This window comes from Lissotriton vulgaris, chromosome 6 (genome assembly GCF_964263255.1).
Source record: "Lissotriton vulgaris chromosome 6, aLisVul1.2, whole genome shotgun sequence".
NCBI classification, from domain to species: domain Eukaryota; kingdom Metazoa; phylum Chordata; class Amphibia; order Caudata; family Salamandridae; genus Lissotriton; species Lissotriton vulgaris.
The window spans coordinates 197377996-197401687 of NC_141694.1; the positions used below are offsets into that span (position 1 = coordinate 197377996).

The 23692-nt window shown below is 45.5% G+C and overlaps 1 protein-coding gene across 2 annotated transcripts in view; it reads left to right on the top strand.

Moving 5' to 3' along the window:
- SLC25A27 (solute carrier family 25 member 27) overlaps window positions 1–23692 on the top strand; it is a 174840-nt gene that overhangs the window by 147713 nt on the left and 3435 nt on the right. Inside the window, exon 8 of one of the 2 annotated variants that reach the window (XM_086926237.1) lies at window positions 10506–10608. The exons of the other annotated variant lie outside the window; for it this stretch is intronic. Coding sequence (XP_086782363.1) covers window positions 10506–10608 — 103 coding nt within the window. The remainder of the gene's footprint in view (window positions 1–10505; window positions 10609–23692) is intronic. 2 annotated transcript variants of the gene reach the window in all.

The window sequence follows — 23692 nt, forward strand, 5'->3', positions numbered from 1 at the left end:
TTATTTATAACAAGTCTACCCTGATCTCTTTATTAGTCAGGGAGCTAAGCACACAACAAAACTCTTAAGAAAATACTTTAAGTCGCACAATTTACACAAATACCCGAGGGGCACGAAAAACCATATACTACAAAAGTGGAATGAAAAATACTAGCAGGTAAGTAACAAGATCCAGAGGCTTCAGGATCGCTAGGACTACACTACTGAACCTTCAGGTTAGGAGCAGGAGGCCTAGGGAGATCGGGTGCACAGTGTGCACTCACGCGGGATGCTGGACAGTCTATGGATACTAGTATTCGTAAAGTTACAGTTATCGGACGAATCCGACTAGATAGGCTGAAAACGAAAAAGGTTCAGGACACTTAGATAGTAAACCTACGTTGGAGCACCGAAATGCTCAGGTTACCTAGCCCAGGGGCTGCGGCTGCATAGGGTTCAAAAGACGTCTGTAATCCTCGTTACAGTCTATGGAGCCTGAAAGAAGAAGTTGCTGGCAGGCAACCAGTGATGATGTTCGATGTGATCCAAGCCTGGATCGATGATGGAGACGACCTGAAAGCAGAGGGGACTCAGTTCTTAATCACTAGCCAGTGATCAGATGGGCCCAGGATGGCACGGGATGAAGTCACCTCGACCAGGTGAGTGGGCGACGCTGGACTCTGCTGTCTCTCGGACCAAGAGGCGTTGTCGGCGACCAGGATGGAGGTGCGATCTGTCCCACGAAGGTGTCTGCTGTCGGCGATGCTGGACCCAGGATTGGGGCAACAAACCTTGGCAAAGGCAAGCCCGCGCGGTGGAGTCAAGATGGCATCTGGAGTGGACCAGGAGGGTCCGGGGTGCTCCTCTGTTGGAGGGGAGCTAGGGCCAGTCTGGAGCAACCAGACCAGCGATGCAATCATCGTGGTTCGTCGTCAGGAGGGCTACAAGCCAGCAGGCAAGTGGCCGGACAACGCGGTGAGCAGCAAAGAGCAGAAGGGCCCCACGCAGATCTCGTGGATGCTGGGGGGCTGGGCTTCGGTGCTGGAGCTGCTCAGGGTTAGGGCTTCTCAAACCCCAAAGCACTCACTCGAGGATCCCTCGGCGGTCGTGCTGGTTAAGCGTCGTGCAGTTTTGAAGATGGCCGGTCCCTTCAGGTCTCGTCACACCCATGAATCTCAGCTGGGCTGATGATGCAGGTAGAGGTCAGAGATGCCAGGGAATCCGGGTCTCGTCGAGCTGGGCAGTCTTGATCCGGAGGATGGACTTACAGCAAACCACGATGCTTAGATGGTGCCTGCGGGTGCAGGGTGGCTAGGTATGCACCTGTTACAACGCATTTTTTACAACGCACTACTGTTACAACGCATCTATTACAACGCAGATACTGTTACAACTCATGTTTTTACAACGCATTTTTTTACAACGCAGGTACCTTTACAACGCATACCATTACAACGTAAGTATTGGTAAGTATATAGTTATATTTTAAATGTTATATGTTTGGGGTAAAGGGGTATTTTTAGGGTTTAGGGTCAGTTTTGGGTTTTAGGGTAAAGGGGTATTTTTAGTGTTCAGGGTCAGTTTTCAGTTTTTGGGTAAAGGGGTATTTTTAGGGTTTAGGGTCAGTTTTCAGTTTTTGGGTAAAGGGGTATTTTTAGGGTTCAGGGTCAGTTTTCAGTTTTTGGGTAAAGGGGTATTTTTAGGGTTTAGGGTCAGTTTTCAGTTTTTGGGTAAAGGGGTATTTTTAGGGTTCAGGGTCAGTTTTCAGTTTTTGGGTAAAGGGGTATTTTTAGGGTTCAGGGTCAGTTTTCAGTTTTTGGGTAAAGGGGTATTTTTAGGGTTCAGGGTCAGTTTTCAGTTTTTGGGTAAAGGGGTATTTTTAGGGTTCAGGGTCAGTTTTCAGTTTTTGGGTAAAAAGGTATTTTTAGGGTTCAGGGTCAGTTTTCAGTTTTTGGGTAAAGGGGTATTTTTAGGGTTCAGGGTCAGTTTTCAGTTTTTGGGTAAAGGGGTATTTTTAGGGTTCAGGGTCAGTTTTCAGTTTTTGGGGTACAGGGTAAAAATAAATTAAAATTAATTTTAAATTAAATTATTTAATAGAAAATAAATTAAATTAAATGACATTACATTATTTTTGGGGTTGAGGGTCAGTTTTGAGTTTTTCGGGTACAGGGGTACAGGGTAAAAATAAAGTTAATTTTTTTTTAATTTACAATAATTAATTTAAATTTAATAAAATTACTTTAATTTATTTTTGGGGTTGAGGGTCAGTTTTGAGTTTCTGGGGTACAGGGGTACAGGGTAAAAATAAAGTAATATTAATTTTAATTTTAATTAATTAACGGAAATTAAATTAATTAAAATTACATTAAATTATATTTTTAAAAATTAAGTTACTTTTATAATATTAATATTAATATATACTTACCAATACTTACGTTGTAATGGTCTGCGTTGTAAAGGTACCTGCGTTGTAAAAAAATGCGTTGTAAATACATGCGTTGTTACAGTATCCGCGTTGTAAAATCCGCGTTGTAACGGTATGCGTTGTAACAGTCCGCGTTGTAACATCATATATCCGGGAGGCTACTCCTTAGCCACAAGGGAGAGTCTTCAGATATAGTCAAGAGTCCTTTCGTGGAAAGTAGTCAAGATTCAGAATTATCTAATGAAGGAAGGGGGCCCGCTCCTACCTTTATTCTAGAAAAAGGGGCTGGCACGCGACTAGGTCCTGCCCATGGGTGGGACCAGGAGGGGGGTGGTTACACCCCTCTCCCTTGTCCGGACTTTCCCCAGCTCAGGGGCTGGTGTGCCCCTGGAACTGGTTCAAGCTGGCATATGCACAGTGAGCACCGGGGTGCCACTTGCAGTCACCTTCCTCTCAGCCCTGCCTACCTGGGATACACAAAACCCTGTCTGGGATGGTGCTAGCACCGCCCCTGACAGTAAACCCTTTGTCCAAGCTCTCCTCGCTGGAAGGACTCCCAGCAGCAGGAGGTCAGACTTGTGTCTGTGGTGGCAGCATCCATTTTATGATGCTGAGGCTCGAGTTAGCTTTAACCGGGGTTCACAGTTACATACATGTCGTGTCCCTCTAGAAGGGTGGAATGCTAACCCCGTCGCCAGAATTGGCGAAGGGTTAGTATTCCAATTCGTATGACAACTTACTCAACATGTTTTGATAAAGCGATACCAAAGTTAGCAAATAACCGCGAGGATTATAATGCACTTAAGAGTATATGGTACGCGTTATCATGGAACAGCTATTAGTACTTGGTTCCGCAAGCTGCAAACTGGCTCAGCTCATGCTAGAGCACCATCTCACATAATTCCAAGCACTCTGCCTTCAGGATTGATAAGGCCTGCCATAGGAGTGACTAATAGGAATATATGTGTCCATTTTAGGGTTAGATATAGGAATACTATATCTAAAGCAAAGGGTGTTTACACCACCTTGCCCCAGCTGTCGTGCAGCCAGTTGTGTCAGATTTAGATGGCCAGCCAAGGGTGGCATAATACATGCTGCAGCTCCTGGTAGGCCCTGGGTACACCTATGCCCTGGATACAGAGACTGATAAGGTGGCCCAGTACCAATTGGTAAATACACCTAAGGTACACGTGTCAATTTAGAGAGAGAACAGCTAGGCTGTGGGCCTGATTATCAGGCCCACAGCCAGGGAAAGTCGTAAACCAGTGAAGCAAAAAGCAAAAATCTGGGGTGATCATAGGATTGCAGACCCTACTCTCCTACAGGCGGTACAGTGTATTATTACGGGAGGAGGGAGGAATTGTGTAAAGCGGGGAGGGGTGACCACGGGATGGCGGCATGTTTAAGGAATGATTTTGGCACCATGGCAAAACACGATATTCTGCACGTTTAAAGTGTGATGTTTTAGGCACTAAGTGAGACACACTGGTTTCGGGAGCATTGGTATCCTATACTATCTTTAGCCACGACTTACCTTCCCTACCTAGACCTCACATCACTCAGAGTCTTTTCTACGACCTACCCCAACCTTCAGACTGAAGAAGGAGGAACAACGTGGAGTGCCTCAGCCAGCCCTTCAAGAACTGAGAAGACATTTGCAGAGGAAGGAACTCTCGAGCCTGTTGTTAAACCCAAGTCTGTGCCATCTGACAATAAAGAAGTCCCTGTTCGACAATATATTCAGCCTCCTCGTCTGTATATCCGACCTGCCCTCCCACAATGAATTATTAAAGAAACATTACAATGGTGAGGCAGTAATGGGCGATCTTAGTGGACTTCTTACAGCATATCTGTGGCAGCAAGGGGTTTTAAGCACACTTCAGCCCCTGGCTGACTCTACTTTAAGTTGCAGTATGTTGTATGTATGTATGTATGTATAAATTGTTTTGTAACGCGCACGGTTACTTGGGAGTATCCTGGCGCGGTGGGAAAAGCAAAGATGAGCATACAAGGATCTTCTTATGTCATACTACTAAATAGGTGGGTGTTTAGGTTTCTTAAATTGGGCTACAGATTGACTGGAACGCAGATGGAAGGGGAGGGCATTCCAAGCTCGAGCCGCTGCCACGGCAATGGACTGTCCACCTAGTCTGGTTCGCTTGAGCCGGGGAAGGATCATTTTAAATAGCGAGGATGACCTAAGTATGTTGACCGTTCATAAGGAGCGCGCCCACCCACAAAAAAGTCTCCTTCATCCTAGGGACTACTATGTGTATGTGTGCTTTTTTAAAACCCAAAGAATATTTTTGCCTTTAGCCAAAGATTATTTTTCGATAGACGATGGCCTGGCTGCATTCCCAGCAATAAGGATTTGCACAAACCATGACAGTACAAAATTGGAATTGCCAAAGGCTGGGGGCAATGTCCTACCTATTGGCTTTGCAAATGCTTGTTTGAGTGTGTTGATGAGCATTGGAAGGGTGCAGATAAACTAAAGGATATGGAAAATTGGCAAGCAGCTTGTTAGGTTGAATTGTATTTGCCATTAATCAAAATCACCATAAAGTGCTGTTGAAAGATATTAGGAAAAGGCAACAAAATGTCACGGGGTCACCACGCTGGAGACAGGCATTGATGAAATTAAGTTTGGTGCAAATTCCTATTTGTGCCTAAAATTGAATTGCAAGTCAGATGATATTAGTCTATACGCTAATAGCACACGTGCCGTTTACCTATGCACACATTTCCCACTTTTAGGAGACATTACCTTGAGCAACTGTTTTACTCTTCAAGCCTCATTGGCTCAGTGTGAGGATCTGGCCTCATTTTTTGTTGAAAAGGTGGAAGCTATCTATAGGTCATTCTTGCAGTCCCCCATCACGGAGAACATTATTGCATCTACAGTTGCTAAGCCACTGCTTATCATCCCTAGCCCTACTCTGGAGGAGTTTAATGCTCTGACGACTAAAGTCAAATCCGGCTCCCCGGACGATCCTATGAGACCTATTCAATTCCGGGAACTCGCCCAGTGCTGCTACCCTGCAATGCACAGTTTGATGGATCTGTCCTTTACTACCGGCAGTGTTCCTAGGGCATGGAAGCAGGCGACTGTCATCCCTATTCTCAAAAAGCCTGCCCTTGACCCTACTAAATCTGAACACTATCGGCCGATCTCCCTTCTTCCCTGGCTCGCTAAATTAGCAGAATCTCATGCCAATCGCATTTTGTCTTCCCATCTGCAAGAAGCTAATATTCTGGATAATTCCCAGAATGGGTTTCGAGCGGGCCATAGCACCGAGACAGCGCTCTTGGTTATGGTGGAACATATCAGGAGGATGTTTGACCAGGGTCAGACGGCGGCACTGATCCTATTGGATCTTAGTGCCGCCTTTGATACAGTCTCCCATCAGATCCTCCTACACCGTCTCATGGAGGCCGAAGTTGGAGAGTTAGCTCTGGAATGGTTCCGATCCTTCCTCGCGGATCGAACCTTTAAAGTATCCACTCCCCCCTTTGTTTCGGCCTCTCGTTCCATCCATCAGGGCGTCCCGCAGGGATCGGCCCTCAGCCCTACCCTTTTTAATTTATATGTTCAGCCACTGGCGGAGGTAGCCCATAGCTTCGGTCTCACCATGGTGTCATACGCCGATGATACACAGCTGGCGGTGGCACTCAATGGTGATTCCAACATGGATGCCCCTACCTTTCAGTCAGCCCTTAAAGCTGTGGCAGGCTGGATGGCCTACAACCGACTCCAACTTAATGCCTCTAAGACAGAGGTCATTATTTTTGGTAGGGAAAGCGGACTCTGGGGAGATCAATGGTGGCCATCTGAATTGGGCCCTGCTCCCATCCCCGTGGCCGAAGTCAGAAATCTCGGGGTGTGGCTTGACGATAAACTCCTTCACATCCCACACTAAGCGCGTAGCTGGTACTTGTTTTGGTGCTCTGCGGTGCCTCCGACCCATCTTCAAGTTTTTTGATGCGGATACTAGACAGATCATAGTCCAAGCTATGGTTCTTACCAGACTGGACTACGCCAGCTCCTTGTTTTTGGGTGTGAACCAAGCAGAATTGGCTCGCCTTCAGAGGGTGCAAAACGCGGAGGCCAGGATGTTGGTTGGCCTTCCAAAATTTGTGTCTGCTCGCCGCACTATCCAAGATCTCCATTGGCTGCCTGTGGGGCAAAGAATTAAGTTTAAAGCTCTCTGCTTAACTTTTAAAATTCTTACGTCTGCCTCCCCTCCTATCCTATCGCGGACAATTCAACACTATGTTCCTTCCAGAGCCCTTCGTTCCTCAGGTGCAAATCTTGCCATAGTGCCACGCTTTAAAAGAGCTAGAATGGGTGGTCGCTCTTTCTCAGTGTTGGCGGCAGCACTTTGGAATTCTTTACCTGCCACTCTCCGCTCCATTTCCGAGTTGCTCCCTTTTAGTAAGGCTCTGAAAACCTTCTTATTTTCCTCAGTTTAGCTTTCTTACTTGGTCTACTCTTGCTGTGTTGTGTTTACCATCTCCGGAAAGTGCCGGGACGCCTCTTGGCTGCGGCATCTGCGCGCTATACAAGCGATAATAACATAACATAACATAACCACTATTTTTCTAATGTTTTCCTGCTGATGACCATTTCCAACATTCCTGACAAAGGCACAATGTAGAAATCAATGAAGTCTGGTAGACAGCTCTTGTAGTTGTAGTTTATGTTTCAAGTTACAGCTCGGTAAATTCCAATGTAAGTCTTAATATAAGCCCCACCAGGAGCAGCCTCCTGGCTGCTCAGCCCATCTTCTCCAACTGCTTGCCCTTCAAGTACAAACATGCATACCATTCCAAATGACATCATACAGCTGGAGCATCAGGCAGAGAACTAGGGCAAGGGAGATGCATTACATAAGAAGCAGATTACTACACATCTTCCCTTTTTATAATATTTAACAAAATGAAATAGTATACACATATTACACATATATAACCATAGGAAGAGAAGATAAACATACCAGAAGTAAACGTAAAAGAACACCCTAATAACATGAGCAAAACTCTCCTTATGTAATAATAATAATAGTGTAAAAGTAATTCAATAATGAGAAAATAGTAATGTAAGTAATAAAATAGCCTTCCCTATATAATAATAACAATGCAATAGTAATAATGTAAGTAATAAACAGTAAGACAGCCTTCTGTATGTAATAATAATGATAATAATAATAATGACATAGTAAATGTAGTAATATAAGTAATAAAGTAGTAATATAGAAGTCGTAAACTTAAACAAATAGCAGGACCAGGGAATACCATACGCCCTCTACCGCACACACTATGATATACCATCCAGTTACCAAGAACACCCTCTACTGCATACTATTGCAGGACCAGGGAAATTTACATATCCTCTAATGCACATACTATAATGCTCCGTCTGTATACTAGTGCAGGACCACACACGCATTAATACACAGTAACCTCCCAATAAGAGAACACATACCTCTTTGTAAAGGGGGAATCAACTTCCCTATAAACCACCACACACAGTAGTCCAAAAGGGAATCCACCTCCCTATAAACCACCACACACAATAACCTCCCAAGGGGGAATCCACCTCCCTATTGCCACACACTCGCAGTAACCTCCCAAAAAATTGTAAAGGGGAATCCACATCCCTATAAATCACACACTGGCAGTAACCCCCCAAATAGTCGTAAAGGGGGAATCCACCTCCCTATAAACCACAGAAAACCTCCCAAATGATTGTAAAGGCGGAATCCACCTCCCTTTAAACCACACACTTGCAGTAACCTCCCAAATAATTGTAAAGGGGGATTCCACCTCCCTATAATAATACTGTAAAATGAAAATACACATTGAGTATCAATTTAGAATATGACACGTTGCAAATCAAAAGCAGATGTACATTACATTGGCTTATTTCACCAAATTCAATGCAGTGTCACTAAGTGACTTAGCCGTCATCACGTGCACCACAACAAACGAGTGAGTGACTTAATACCTAACAATCATCTCACACAGAACAGTTCTGGGTTTCCTATTTCCTTATAGCAATATTTCATTACTGTTCCAGTTTTGAATCCTCCTTTCTCTGAGTGAACCAGTTAATTCCTTTTCTTGGTGCAATTGTGCTCCATAGCCAGAAGATGGCGCTGTTGCACTAGTTCTAAGTTTTCCAAAGCAATATTCTCGGTAAAATGTAGTTTTTAATTAGTGTAAATGACAGTATCTGTGACTATCTTCAGGCAGCAATGCTCATGGCAACCCTCACATTAAAATCATCTTGATCACCAGTACTTGACTCACGGAATTAACTCTGAATGCAATCCAGGTCAACTACAGAGCACAGAGATACAACAACAAACTGGGGCCTTCTTGCAATTCCATTTCAATACCATGGAGACCCCCGTCGTGGTTGGCAAACACTGCACAGTTACAATAGTCTGTGCAAAGGCCTGTAGACTACAATCCTAAGTTTTGCCCACATTTGTTCTGTCACATTTTTAACAGCGGGGCTTGATGATTCTTTAAAGGCATGTGATCAAAATCTGCCCCCAATTATTTTCTACCATGTGCAGCCACTTCTCATCAGGGCAGACCGGAGCCTTGTAAGAATTCAACACCGGGGCGATACTAAAGGGGATGATGGATGGAGAGTTTGAGCAAATCAAACACTCGCCCCCAGTCAATTGATCTGGATTTAATCATCACCATTTTTTAGCTCATTCCACCACCATGGCCATATGCAAATCAGTCTGACCCTGTGCCTCATGGGAACAGTCCAAATCGAACTGCCAAGACATGTCTTCCCTGTACCGCTTTTTTCGCCATAAGTTGGCAGGGTATGCTCAGATGTGAGTCCCTTGCTCACTTTGTCACTGGATTCAAGCAAGCCTGGCATGACTTGGCAGTTCGGGCTGGACTGTTCCCATGAGGCACAGAGTCGGACTGATTTGCATATGGCCATGTCTGAACTGGGGTGCCAGAGTGGGTTAAAGAACGGTGCTGGATTAAACCCAGATCTGTTGACTGGGTGTGAGTGTTTGATTGGTTCAGATGCTCCGCCCATCACCACCCCCTTTTATACCGCTTTGTTCGCCATAAGTTGGCAGGGTATGCTCAGACGTGAGTCCCTTGCTCACTTTGCCACTGGATTCAAGCAAGCCTGGCTGAAGACGGCTGTATTGCCAGAAACCTGTCCTAGGAAGCTTGTTTTCGGTCCAGGGATGGCATGGCTTGGCAGTTCAGGCTGGACTGTTCCCATGAGGCACAGTGCCAGACTGATTTTTATATGACCATGTCTGAACTGGGGTGGCAGAGTGGGCTAAAGAACGGTGATGGATTAAACCCAGATCTGTTGACTGGGTGTGAGTGTTTGATTGGTTCAGATGCTCCGTCCATCACCACCCCCTTTTGTACCGCTTTGTTTGCCATAAGTTGGCAGGGTATGCTCAGACGTGAGTCCCTTGCTCACTTTGCCACTGGATTCAAGCAAGCCTGGCTGAAGAACGCTGTAATGCCAGAAACCGGTCCTAGGAAGCTTGTTTCCGGTCCAGGGAAGGCATGGCTTGGCAGTTCGGCTGGACTGTTCCCATGAGGCACAGGGTCAGACTGATTTGCATATGGCAATGTCTGAACTGGGGTGGCAGTGTGGGCTAAAGAACGGTGATGGATAAAACCCAGATCTGTTGACTGGATGTGAGTGTTTGATTGGTTCAGATGATCTGTCCATCACCACCCCCTTTTGTACAGCATTCAACACCGGGGCATGACCTTCACCCCTACCGGGGCTTGATGTGTGCCCCCGACATCACAGTCCATTTCAATGCTTTGAGGTTGATTGAGCACATACCTCTTCATTGGGCTTTACAGTTTTAAAACATGAGTGCAGATACACTTTACAGTTTCATACACAGGTGGATCATACCAGTATTGGGGCTACCATAATTGTAAATGCAGTTTCTCCTTGCTTATTTAATTGAATTAGTCTAGCCGCCACAAGCTACTTGTACCATGTGTTTAGCCTTCTGATTACATTCATACCTTGCATGTTATTCATTGTTCGTGTTCACTTATTTTTACATGTCTTTCATAGGGGGCTTCTGTATAGATCTTCTACTGATTGCCTGATTCAGGCTGTTCGTGGAGAAGGATTTATGTCTCTCTATAAAGGTTTTATGCCTACTTGGATGAGAATGGTGAGGACCTACTTTTTACTATATTTTGTGATATACTTTTTTGACAGTTTAAAGAAGTAATCATGAACATGTAATAATAGTACAATAGCGAACCATTAATATTCAGTACGCATTATGGTCAACACATTGTCTTCTGTATTTGTTTATAGAATCCCAATTATGCTCAGAGCTACTTCTAAAGCTGATAATTGGTTCATAGGACTGGTTATTAGTGTGGGAGGTGAAGGTGGATGTCAAACAGATCTAGGCTGTGGGTGTAACATCTGTTGAGCCTGTGTTGTAGAATTCGTGTCCTGTGTCTTAGCTGTGAGTTGCCCAAAGCCTTATGGTGCATCATAGAGATTGGTGGATACATGTGTCTTCAAGACTGGGGTGGCGGGTCATTTTGGAGTCCTTGTCCTAGTTGCTAGGTAGAATAGACATGTGTAAAAAGGCAAGTGATTAGATTGTGCTCTTTGCAATGCTAACAAAGTGGTCCAGAAGAGGGGCATGGAGTTTGACTGTGGGAGATGGCCCCTTAAACATTTCATGCATTTAAACGTTTCTTAAAATGTCCTAAAATAGTAATAAAACAACAAAGATTCAGTACTACAGGATTGAGAATGACCTCATTTTATCTAGTATGGATGGACAGTTGCATTATACTATTTTTTATGAGTATTTGAGACACGCACTTCCTACCACAACTATTCCCCCTGTGGGTAAGTAATTCCTTGCTGTTCATGAGGCATTCCAAGCTTAAGATCTGTTAAAAATATTTTAATCTGCAGGAGGCCATTGCTTCCATTTCTAATGCCTGATAGCTTGCCTCTGTTTCTTTTCATTGGGCCCTACCTCACACTTCTATCATGACAGTCTTGGGAAGCAAGTTAGCTGCAGCATCTTTTAATGTTCCAAAAGTCACTGTAAAGTCACTGAATCATTACTACTAAGGAAGTACAATCTGTCCACACTTGGGAGGACTTCCTCTCTGCCCATCAACCTTTGTTGCCTTCGTGTTCTTCCAGCAGAGTTGTTGACCACCAGCCATTGAGCTCCCTGACGTTAGCCAGTTCACCACTCTTCACCTCTTCACTCAGGCCATGGTTCACCACATTTGAAGTGGTATTGGAGATTTTACACCCTGGTCTGTGCCCCCAAGTTAGCATGCAATCTCTCTCCTTTGTATTCCTCTCTCACAAGGGGACACTCTTGCATCTTAGCTAAGAGGGAAGGATGCAGTAACCAATCCAGCAATTGAATAGCCTTCTTGAACACCTCAGCAACCCACTGAGGGAAGGTCGTATATTGTTGAATAACTTTTTTTCTAAAGGAGGTTTCTGCTTCCTTGTTTGGTAGCCATGGGGATAAATGTGCGTTTATTGTCTCCAACATGAACTTTGGGTATGGGTCCTGAACCTCATGCTCAAGGAATCGTTCTTCCTAACTCACGTTATTCACATTAGGCATGCTATCCACATCCTTGACAATTGGCAAACGACTGTCCGCATATAATAAAAGCAAAAAGCTGCACATGTTGCTTTAGCACTTCGTATCAGACTGAGCACTAACAGCAGCCGACTTTGCATCTGTCATGTTTGGCTGTTACCAGCTCTAACTGTGCCAGCTTTGGTTTATGTTAACTCAGCTATGATGGATTTAGTTATTCAGGCAAGCTGGCCATTCATATCAGAACCACTTTTCCCTATATTGTAGGGTAACCATTCAATTATAATTGTAAGACTATCATTCACTGGGATCCCCTTTAGGATTTCTTTCTTTCTTTACTTTACACATATTCACATCTTATGGTTAGTTCTCTCAACTATTGACAAGTGATGCACTACATACTGTTGGTGATATGATCAGTCAACTAGAGGTACTTTTTCTTCAGGAACAATTCAAATACAAACATTTCTGGAAAACTCAAATTTTTAATTTCTACGTTTTCAGTGATCTAAAATTAGTTTTGACATTTTCCTCATTTGTTATTCAAAATCCCAATACTTTTTTGTATGAAATGTGAAAAGGACCATTTAACAACAATTTCACCTTAATATTTTTAATAAGAGAGAAGATAATTCATCATTGTTAGCAGTTTTTTTTGCTGTCACTCATTTTACTTTTTTATAAATACCTGGATGCGATCTAATTTTTTTTCTGCCCACATTCTAGAGTGACTAGCGCCTTCTTCTGTGAAGAAATCCGATATTTTGGGGTAGAAAGAATTTTGGGCTTGCTTACAACATGCTTATGGAAAGTATATTCTGCTACTCAATGGTTTTTGGCTCATTTAATGAAAATAATTGAGTGATTACATGTTTTTGATTATTCAGGGAGAAGGAAAATGTTGAGATATATTAATTAGATATATTACAGGTGGCGTACCTCATTGAGACAAGTCATATCCCTGTGAAAACCGAATATCAGCATTGAGCATTGCAAACTTTCATCTCAGAAATTACCCAGTACACCATGCCTTTCTTGCGTTAGAGAAATCATGGCTTTCTCAAGCTGTCTTTATTATCCATTTTAAACACGACATACTGACATGGGCTATATTATAGCTAAAAGAGCAATAAATGAAATATTTACATCATTTACAAATAACAGCATTGCAGGCAATTAATATATTTTAATTCCACCAAACTTTGTCAGAGTCCTGTTTGGCTACCCCTCAGGTCCCGTTCCGTGCTGCATCACCGGTTTCAGTTATACTGGCACTCCCACGCGGGTCATTCATTTGTTGTCTTCACAAGGCAACCCCCCCCCCCCCCCCCCCCCCCCCCCGCTCCCTTAGGATAGACTTGGAGGAACCTTTGGCCGGAATACAACTGGTCTACCAAAATTCACCATTCCAGAGTCATGAGCAAGACCATACTTGCCTGCCCACAGCCCTGTAACATTTCCTAGCGCAACGTAATGTAAGGCTATGGACACTTGCTGCAGACAGCCCTTCTTTGGAGAATGTGTACCCCTGCCCTGAGTTAGGAAATATGCTTAAGGCCAGTTCCCTCCTGAATTTGCCTGTACTTATACCACAGGCCAAGGTTGTACACCGGTTGTGTAACAAAAACACAACCACTCTTTTGCCACAGACCTGGTTGGTCCACCGGCCGACCAGGTCTCCCATCATGCTCTGATACCAATGGATGCAAGAAATGCAGCACAGCAAAAGCTACCAGGTTTTATATGAAGATATCATTGCTCTCACCCATCACTGTGAAACATCCGATTGTACCCAAATGCAACTGTGGGAAACTGTTTTTATCCTGCTATTCAAACGCCTCACAGACTTATTGAGGCTTCTAGATGACTGACTTAATCTCCAGGCCCTCCTGGGGATAATGCGAAACCTTGCAATGTCTGTGCCCGGGCATTTTTTGGCCAGCCAAGAAATTATAATCAGCAAGTTCTCAAAAATTGTACTCCTGCACAGGGTTGTGACATTGTTGCCACCGATGTGGGTGATAATGAGCCCCAGCAGCAGAAGCCCCCTGCAAGTCAACTCCTCCACCAGTTGACTTAGTTCATCTGGATGATGACCTCCCATCCCGGCCCAGTGGAAATGAAGACCTGCCTCTGCTGAGCGCCTGCGGAAATTACTCTGCTAAAATGTAGCTTGTTCCTGACGCACAAAGTAATGACTAATGATCCACACACTGGCGGGAGCCATGTCCCCTAATGCAGAACTGACAGGAGAAAAAAAGACACTTCTTTAGGTGTCGGGAGTCGTCCCTTCCTGCATCACGTTGTCACACTTAGAGCTTTATTGTGATTTGATTTCCACATACCAATTTTTCCTAACCTGCGCCCTGCTCTCACCGCAGAGGACGCTGCCCCTATTCTAATGGAATACAAGCTAAAATTGGCATGGATCTGAGCTGCCTGAAGGGGCCCGCCCATGACTTGGGTGAATTGGAATTGTCAGCGGGACACCAATGGTATGAACGAGCAAGGAGGTAGCGTCCCCCCCCCCCCCACCCCCACCCCCCCAAGGACATATCTGGAGGTAGCCATGCAACACTGTCACCAGACATCCTGTTTGCCACCCTAATTTTCTCAATATCCTTTACTCGTCCCTTCCTAATTGGTCAGTCTTAGAGCACTGTGTTTTACCGCCAGATTTTCTCCCACCCAGAATATGTCACAGCCAGATCCCCAAAAGAAATAATTGATGGACGGAATGCTGGACAACGTAAACATTCACCCCCAGTCACAAGGATCTGCGTTAAATCAATCATTTGCTCACTACACCACCCCAGTTTGGACCCAGCCATATGCAAATCATCTTGACCCTGTTCCTTGTGGGAACAATCCAGCCCAAACTGCCAAGCCAGGTCGTCCCTGGACCTGAAACAAGCATCCTGGGACCTGTTTCAGGGCATCACCCTTCATCAGTCAAGCTAGCTTAAATCCAGTGGTGTCGTGAGCACAGGGCCCACGTCTGGGCATACCCTTCCCACTTAGGGTGAAATTTGCAAAAAAAACAATTGATGGACGGAATGCTGGACAATGCTAACATTCATCCCCAGTCACAAGGATAGGAGGTCAATCCATCATTATTTTGCTCACTACACCACCCTAGTTTGGACCCAGCCATATGCAAATCAGTCTTGACCCTGTTCCTTGTGGGAACAGTCCAGCCCGAACTGCCAAGCCAAGTCCTCCCTGGCTCGGAAACAAGCATCCTGGGACCGGTTTCAGGGCATCACCCTTCATTAGCCAGGCTAGCTTTAATCCAGTGGTGTAGTGAGCACCGGACCCAAATCTGGGCATACCCTTACAGATCCCCCCCCCCCCCCATGGGAGTCTTGTTCGATCCTCGCCACAAACTTTGATATAGTGAAGGCCCTGTAAAAGGCAAGGGAGAAGGCAGCGGTGAACAGTGCCACCTTGAATGAAGAAATGCAAACCCTTTACAGGACTTCTATGATCCTCCCCAGCTTGTCCAAATCTATGGCACACTGTTGGTCAGTACTTGAACCCTCCAATCTCTCCCATTCTTTAACACTTTTTCTTAACTAAAAAGTAATGTGAGTGGCTGGACCTCCCTTCCAATTTCACAAAAACGGCCATTGCTGACGTGTCACTTAACAAATGCTGCTGATCTACCCCATGAGCATATTTGCCCAAGATAAACCAGCCCATTTGTGAGCGAGAAAAGCTGCCCTTGAGGGTTACCTAGGGCATATGTAATGTATACATAAAATACTCTTTCTTTTGCCTCGAAAGTATGTGGGCTCCACCTCTGCTGTTGGATGAAAATGCTAAACTTCCTGCAACTTGAAACAAGAGAATGCATCCGCTGTGTTATTTAATACATCAGGCATAGGCCTTACTTTAAACAAAACATTATATTTGTGTCAAATCAACACTAGTTCCTTCAATAAGCTGAGCTCTTTCTTGCACTTTGCCTGCTGCAAATGAATGCACTCCACCACTGCCGTGTTATCTGACCAAAATGTAATTGATAGATTGCGGAACTGGTTGGTCCAAATGTGCAGGCCACCACAATAGGGAAAAGCTCCAAAAAGATGATATTCCACCTCATACACGAGCCCATTCAGGACTGAGGCCAGGGCTGGGCACACCACTTATTCCCCAAAATGGAACCAAAACCCAGGCTACCTGCTCATCCATGAACAAACTAAACTCTTGGCTGGACCATAAGGGTGCCAGCCATGAATGAATGAATGAATGAATGTTGGATTTATAGGGCGCGTGGTTACCCTGGAGCGTCCCAGCGCTGTACCACTGGGAAACCCGTCCTGGCTTTCCCTGTGAGATGGTCCCTTTACTGGGCATCCCCAAGGTGCAGCCAGGCATCCCCGGCGGTGATGGGGGCGGAGTGGAGATTAAGCAAGCTATTGCCCAGAGTTGCAGCGTGGGACGCCATGGTTAGAGTGGCACTGAGGCGAGATTTATCGGGCCCGCTGACATTGGTCCTGCTCCCGGTCGTGTCGGGAATTGAACCCTGGTCTCGGGCCGACCTCTGCCTCTGGGTCTGCCGCCTCTAACCGTTGAGCCACACTTCTCCACGTCTCCAGCCATTCAATTGCTCCATTGAATATACTAAGAAATGACAGCCAGATCCTCAAATCGTGCTTCTGATCTGCACAGAGGCGAGTCGTACAGTGCTTTTCCTTTAGGCCAGACATGACTTGGGCTACGGAGCATAGCATGTGCGACACATCACAGTTATCTGCAGGGCAAAATTGAGCTGGCCTAAGTCTTTAACTGCTGTAAAGTGACTTTCTGTGTTCTCAGACCAGATTAAAAGAAGGATCAACAGGCCTCCACCTTATATGCAGGGAATCAGTATTCCCCTTTAACAGAACCAGTTCAAATCCCCAGCAATACCAAGGTCTGAACCCATTAGTCGCTTGAAGACCGCAAGAGCCTTGGCGCAGCAATCCTTACCTCCTGGTCCCACGAAAAGGAAGTCATCCAAATAGTGGATAACAAAATTGGACCCTGATGCCTGTGTGAAAGCCCATTTCAAAAAGGTGCTGAATCGCTCGAAATAGGAACAGGAAACTGAGCATCCCATGGGCATACACTTGTCATAGCAGTATTGACTTTTAAGCTGGTAACCAAGCAGATTGTATTCATCAAGATGGACTGGTAGCAGCCTGAAGGCACACTCGATATCCGCCTTTGCCATGAGAGCCCCCGAACCGAGCGTTCCTTAAAGCACCAAGGCACCATCTTACGATGCATTCCTCCTTGATAACAGGACCGTGTCAATGGCATCATTCACATAAGCCCCCCTGGGGCAGAGAGGTTGTGAACCAGTCTGCACTTCCCCCACTCTTTCTTTGGGATAAAACCCAAGGAGGAGCATTCTAACCCAGGCAACAGGGGCATAAAAATGGCCCACCTACCCTTCCCAGCTTTAGCTCCATCTCAAACTTTTTCCCAGCCACCTCCTTGGTTAGGACTAAAGAGTGTTGATTTTTGCAGTACTCTAATGCCTGAAGACCTGGCACAGGTGTTCTAAAACGATTGTGAAAACCCAGTTATAACTGGAGTGCAGTTTCTTTACAGGGGCACAAGTTCCGCCATGGGTTCAATGCAAGTAAGTACACTAGCGAGGGACTCGCAAATGCTGTCTGTAAGACACCTTTACTTTTGCCCATCCTTGTCTTTTGTCTTCTTAAACATTTGAATTCAAGATGCCCTGATGTTCTGCAGAAAGAGCAAATATTCTTGAATTTACAAGACCCTTGCTGTCTAGAACACAATTTTATTAAATTAAATGACTTCAGGCTTCTTTAACATCATGCAACGTAACCTTGCATTGATGTCTGTTTGATCCCAAAACATGCCTGGGGATGTGTATTTCTTCAGCCTAAATGTCTTGTCTTATACCCTTTCCAGCAAATCCCGCCAAAGTCTTTGTATGTGCCTGCAATCTTGTTCATATAGTAAGCAGTTTGCAGGCCACAAATGGGGTATTTCTCAAGGAGTACTGACTGATAGATGGTAAAATCCATAATCCTTTTCATTAGTGTCTCCTCTACTTTTGGTTTCTTCAAGTTGTGCACAGTCTTTTGCAGCCTTGCTTTCCTCCTCTTGAGTTCTAACTACAGTGAGCTCAAACATATCTGCGTACGCATCCTTCTTTATTTTTCCCTCATCTCATCCAATAGATGCAATCCTAGCCAGTTCCTGGGGGACATAAACGGACCATGCCCACTAGCTCGAACAGTCTCCTCACCTGTGTTCCCAGCCACGGATGTCACGGTAGTCTTGGTAGGGCCTGCCCTGGGAGTGGCGCAAGGGAGTGATGCTGCTGCCCCAGAGCACCTGCTTGTAGCTGAATGTCGGCTACTTTTGCAGCATCAGCAGTCCCCTCGAGCTGCTTGGGCCACTGTGCCGCCACCAGATTACAGGAAGCGGCCAAAGCTTTCTCACCTTGATTACTACCTAGGCTATTTACTAATTCATCCTCTGTGTTCCTAGGTGCCTCCATCTGCTGCCTGGCATCTTTGTCCCTGTCCACCTCCCCATTGATGACCACCACCTGTCCCTGACCAGGCGTGACCACTGTCAATGGGGCATTTGCTGCACCCGCTTTCGTAGTTCCTTTCCACTCATCACTTACAGACAAGGGGAAATGCTGCCTTTGGGGGGGGGTCCCTTCCTGAGCTTTACATTAACCACACCATTATCAGACTCAGCCTCATCTCTAGGACAGGTCCGCCTCCTTCTGCACCAACAAGGCCGGTGCTGGTTGCACCAAAGCCAACACTTGTTCCATATTGTCCCTTCCTGTGCTCTACATTAACCACACCATTATCAGACTCTGCCTCATCTCTAGGACAGGTCCGCCTCCTGCACCAACAAGGCTGGTGCTGGTTGCACCGAAGCCAACACTTGGTCCATAGCGTCTATCCACACCATGATCTTTGCCATATCATACTTTCGCTTTACCTGCTTTGTTGGTATGGCAACTAGAGAATGACCCCACACTCAAACTTACTGTAGGAAAATGGCTAATACCCTACAGCAAAGCCCTAATCCCCACTGTGCTGCCTAATAACATAAGATGCCCTGAAAACAACTTGTGTAACTCAAAAAACATGGTCAGTTAAGCGGTATTCAGTCACATGGGAAAAACTGAGCAAAACACAGCGAAAGGCCCTGAAAGTTGATGGCCAATGATTAATACTGCGTCAGCACCACTTACTGCCCAAACATTTTAAAGCAATTTGCCCAGAATTACAGGATGTTGGGCCTACGCTGGTTAATCAGCCGAAACCAGATATGTCGGTAAGTTATATACTAATGCAGACAAACTAAAGATGAGCAGAACCCTGATCTTACGAAAAGATGCAAGGTGAGCCGCTCACCTAGCTCAGTGTGACCAGTAAATCATAGCGTCCTAGTGCCCTCCAAGCTCAGTCCTATCCAGACAAACACTGATAATGTCCAAAGCGAGCACCTAACTCCCCACAAATGCCCTCCAATCAAAACCAGAGCAGAGAAAACCCATCCTCCGCCCCACTTCACCTCCGTCCCGAGATGGCTCTTGCAAAAACTCCTGTGGAGACTCCGGTGATGACAGCCAGCACCCTGCTTGGGTCCTTTGAAAATCAGCCCTAATAGGAGGCTCCCCGTCGTCTGTCACCACTGCCAGGAGTGATCCAGAGAAGAAGAAGCCCTCTCTATCAAAACGGTAGCAGTCTCTGCGGATAAACAATGGCAGCGGAGGCTAGCTCCAACTGGAAAACTACAGCTCCACAGAATATGGCGGGTCGGTGTTGTTGGGAGAGTTTGTCGGCGTCCGTCCGCCATAAAGCAAAGTGGTCAACAGGTAAGGTTGCCCCCTATTTAGTTTAGTACACCTCCGACCACCCAGGCTACCTCGTCAGCCAGTGGGCAGCCAATAGCGGTCACGGACGTAGACAAGCAAAAATTCGAAAGATGTGGCCACTGTTGGCTGCCAGTCCTGACCTATCAAAACTAGCCCGCACCAGTTCCGTGGGGGAGGAGGGCTGCCAGCTTGTGGCTTGGGCCCTTGTTTGCCAATGGTCTTTAATATTTGAAATCTCAGTTTGCAATGAGGTAGGGATAACAAGAATATGGAGATAGTATAATGGTAGGGTTCCTAGATACTAGACGCGCACTCCTGTTCCTTTCATATAGGTTTAATGAGATGCAAGTGCTTTTGTGCAGATAGTTTAAAGAAGTCATTTTGTTTTAATCTTTTGTTTGTTTGTCACTGACAATTACTAGAGCCATAATGCTTTAGATTTACTGTGTGATGATGTAACATACTAATTGCATGCCTACCTTAGTTATCTAATTCTTTTTTTTTTTATAAATCTTTTTATTAAAGGAAGGCATCAATAAAAGACATATTTACCGAAAATTACATAGCATTTAGCACTACATTAAGAGATGGGGTGAAAACAGAAGTACATAGTCAAGAAAACATGTCATGGGGATGAAGGAACATCAATAACATCAATAGGTCGTGTACAAATTCCGTCCCTATGTTCATTCCACTGGGTCCAAATTAAGGCCCATTTCCGGGGACGTCCTCTCACAACATACACTGTTTTTTCACGAAACATGCATCAGTCCGTGTCTCTTTCCCACTCTCCAAGGGTGGGTGGCGTGTTTGAGCCCCATTTCTGGGCAATATTTCTTTTGGCTATCATGTTGCCCAATGTGACCCACGGTGTCTGTGCAGTCGTACAATCAGTGGGTTCCCATATGTTTAGGAGACATCTACGTGCCTCCGGTTGCAGGGATATCCCCGTGACCTCTTGCATAATGGTGTGAACCTCCTTCCAATATTGGGCAACCTCTCAACACTCCCAGATAATGTGGAAGAATGTACTTAAGAGCCACATTTACGTCTACACAATCCCTCCAATGTCAACCCCATATGAACCAACCGGGGGCCTGTGATATATTCCCTATGCAAGATCTTCAATTGAATGAGTCGAAGCCTGGCAGGAATGGCGACCACCTTCAGGGAAGAGACAGCTGCCTGCCAGTCTTCGTCATCCAGTTCTATTCCATCTCCCTCTCAAATCACCCAGCAGCTCCGCTCTATTGTTAATTAATTTTTTGTAAATAAGGGAAATCTTTTTGTCGGGGAGGTGGCCATCTAATATTCTATCCTCATGGGGAGATGCCTCCGGCAACTCCACATCCACGGCAAGGGTCGCCTGTAACTAGTGGCGGATCTGTGCAGATCTAAAATATTTAGAATTAGATAGCTCAAATTCTTTCTGCATTACTTCAAAGGATTTAATCTGCCCCTTATTCCATACGTCTTTAATAGTTGAAATTCCTATCATCTCCCATTTATCGAAGCCTAGTCTCTCGGAGTCAAAAAGGGGGGTAGCCAGCGTCAGTTTACCCTTCCATCCCAATGAACTCGTTGCATCATGGCAGATTTTTACTGCGTGTTTGGTGGGACCCGTCAAATTCTGCCTTGCTGGCCTCGAGTACAGCGCTCTATTATAACTGCCCCCTGGAAGCAGCCATCTATCCATCGCATACCCAGGATCCGTGACGAACCCGTATGTTGCGTGGTTAATGGCGGTGAGTTGAGAAGACCAATATTACCTTTTAATGTCCGGCAGAGCAATTCCACCGTCGTACCATGGAAGTGTCAGCTTTACCAACGCAATACGGGATTTCCTTCCCACAAAAGACTACGCTGTAATCCTTCTATTTTACGAAAATAGCTGGCAGGCACGACATCTAGGGTATTTTGGAGAGCATAGAGGAAATGGGGCAAAGCCATCATTTTAAAGAGAGCCGCTCGTCCCAGCAAGGAGAGCGGGAGTTTACGCCAGTGCGCCGAGTCGCTCCTAAGTCTTTGGAGTGGGGTAGTAGAATTTCACTATATCTGACTGCCGGATCGAGTGTAATAAATATACCCAGATACCGAAATCCAGCCGTAGCAATCTGAATAGGGCAGTTGTTAGGCGGGACCAGAGTATCCCCACTGAGAACATATAACAAATACTTTCCCCTATTAATGGTAAGACCAGAGTTTTTACCAAAGGAGGCTAAAACGTCACACACCACCATAAGGGATTACCGGGGAGCAGTCAGATAAAGCAAGATGTCATCTGCATACAAGGAAATCCTGTCTTCCCAGTCAGGGGTCCACCTTATACCTCGGATCGATGGTTCCCATCAAATCCAAGCCGCTAGGGGCTCCAGTGACAATGAAAAAAGAAGAGGGGAGATGGGGCAACCCTGCCGAGTGCCCCAACTCAAACGGAACAATGCAGAAACCCTACCATTAACCACGACCTGGGCGAGTGCCTCAGAATATAACAAACGCACCCATTGAATAAAATCAGGACCAAATGCAAATTTGGCCAAGACCGCCCACAGGTAGGACTATTCAACGGTATCAAAGGACATAGTCGCGTCGAGCGAGGCGACCACAGCCGGTTCCCGCAAAGTATGCGCTCTAGCTATGGTGCCGTGCAATCTGCGTAAATTCAGGGCCGTATTCCTATAGGGAATAAAACCTGATTGGTCCGGGTGAACAAGTCCACCAATGACTTTTACTAACTTATTTGCAAGAAGTGTAGCCAATATCTTAGGTTCTGCATTCAGTAAGGAAATAGGCTGGTACGAAGCACATCTATTTTTCGGTTTACCCTCTTTATGTATCACCACTATTGATGCTACTCTCTGGTCTGTTGGCAAAACTCCCTCTTCACGGGCTTCCTGAAACATAGTTTTTAGATGTTTAGCTAATTTGTCCGGCCTAAGTTTGTAAAGCTCGAACGGGAGTCCGTTAGGTCCTAACGCCTTACCCGAGTTCAAAGTACAGATGGCTTGGGCAATCTCATCCACAGTAAGCTCACTATTCATAAAATCCCCGTCCTCATTGGACAGACAGGGGAGTCGTATCTCCCGAAGCAATAGGTGGGAGTCCTCCTCGGGTCTATCTGAGACCGAGGAGTAGACCGCTTGAAATATTCCGCAAAGGTGTCAACTACAGTCTGTGGGTCACTAATCAATTCTCCTTCCTCTGAAATAAGTTCCGGAACAATGTGGTCGGCACCTTCCCTTTTGTCTAGCCAAGCAATAAGCTTCCCAGCCTTATCCCCCAAATCATAGATCCTCCCTTGCTGTTCTCTACCAAGCGTCTTAGCCATATCAGTGACCAATGATTTATAGTCACGTTGCTTAAGGCTCAGGATATGTAAGTTAGCCTGCGTCACCCCCAGTTCCAACTCCCCTTCAAGATTACTAATCTCCATTTCAGCTTCTACAATTTCCTTATTACGCTCCTTTTTAACTCCAGCTATCAATGATAAGGCTTGCTCCCTAATAACCATTTTAAAGGCTTCCCAGAGAGATTGTGATGAAGGCACCAATCCCTCATTGTCTGTAAAGTAATCGTCCAGTGCTTTTATGAGATCTATTCGTAGTTTGGGATTCGCATATACCAGGGGTTAATAGGCGCTATACTACCAGCAGAATTCGGGGCAAAAGAAAACCTAATCCATAGCGGAGAGTGATCGGAGATACCCCTAGCAAGGTGAATTGCTTCAACTATATAAGATGCCTGAGCCGCGGGGACCAAGCAATAGTCCAGTCTGGAAAGGCT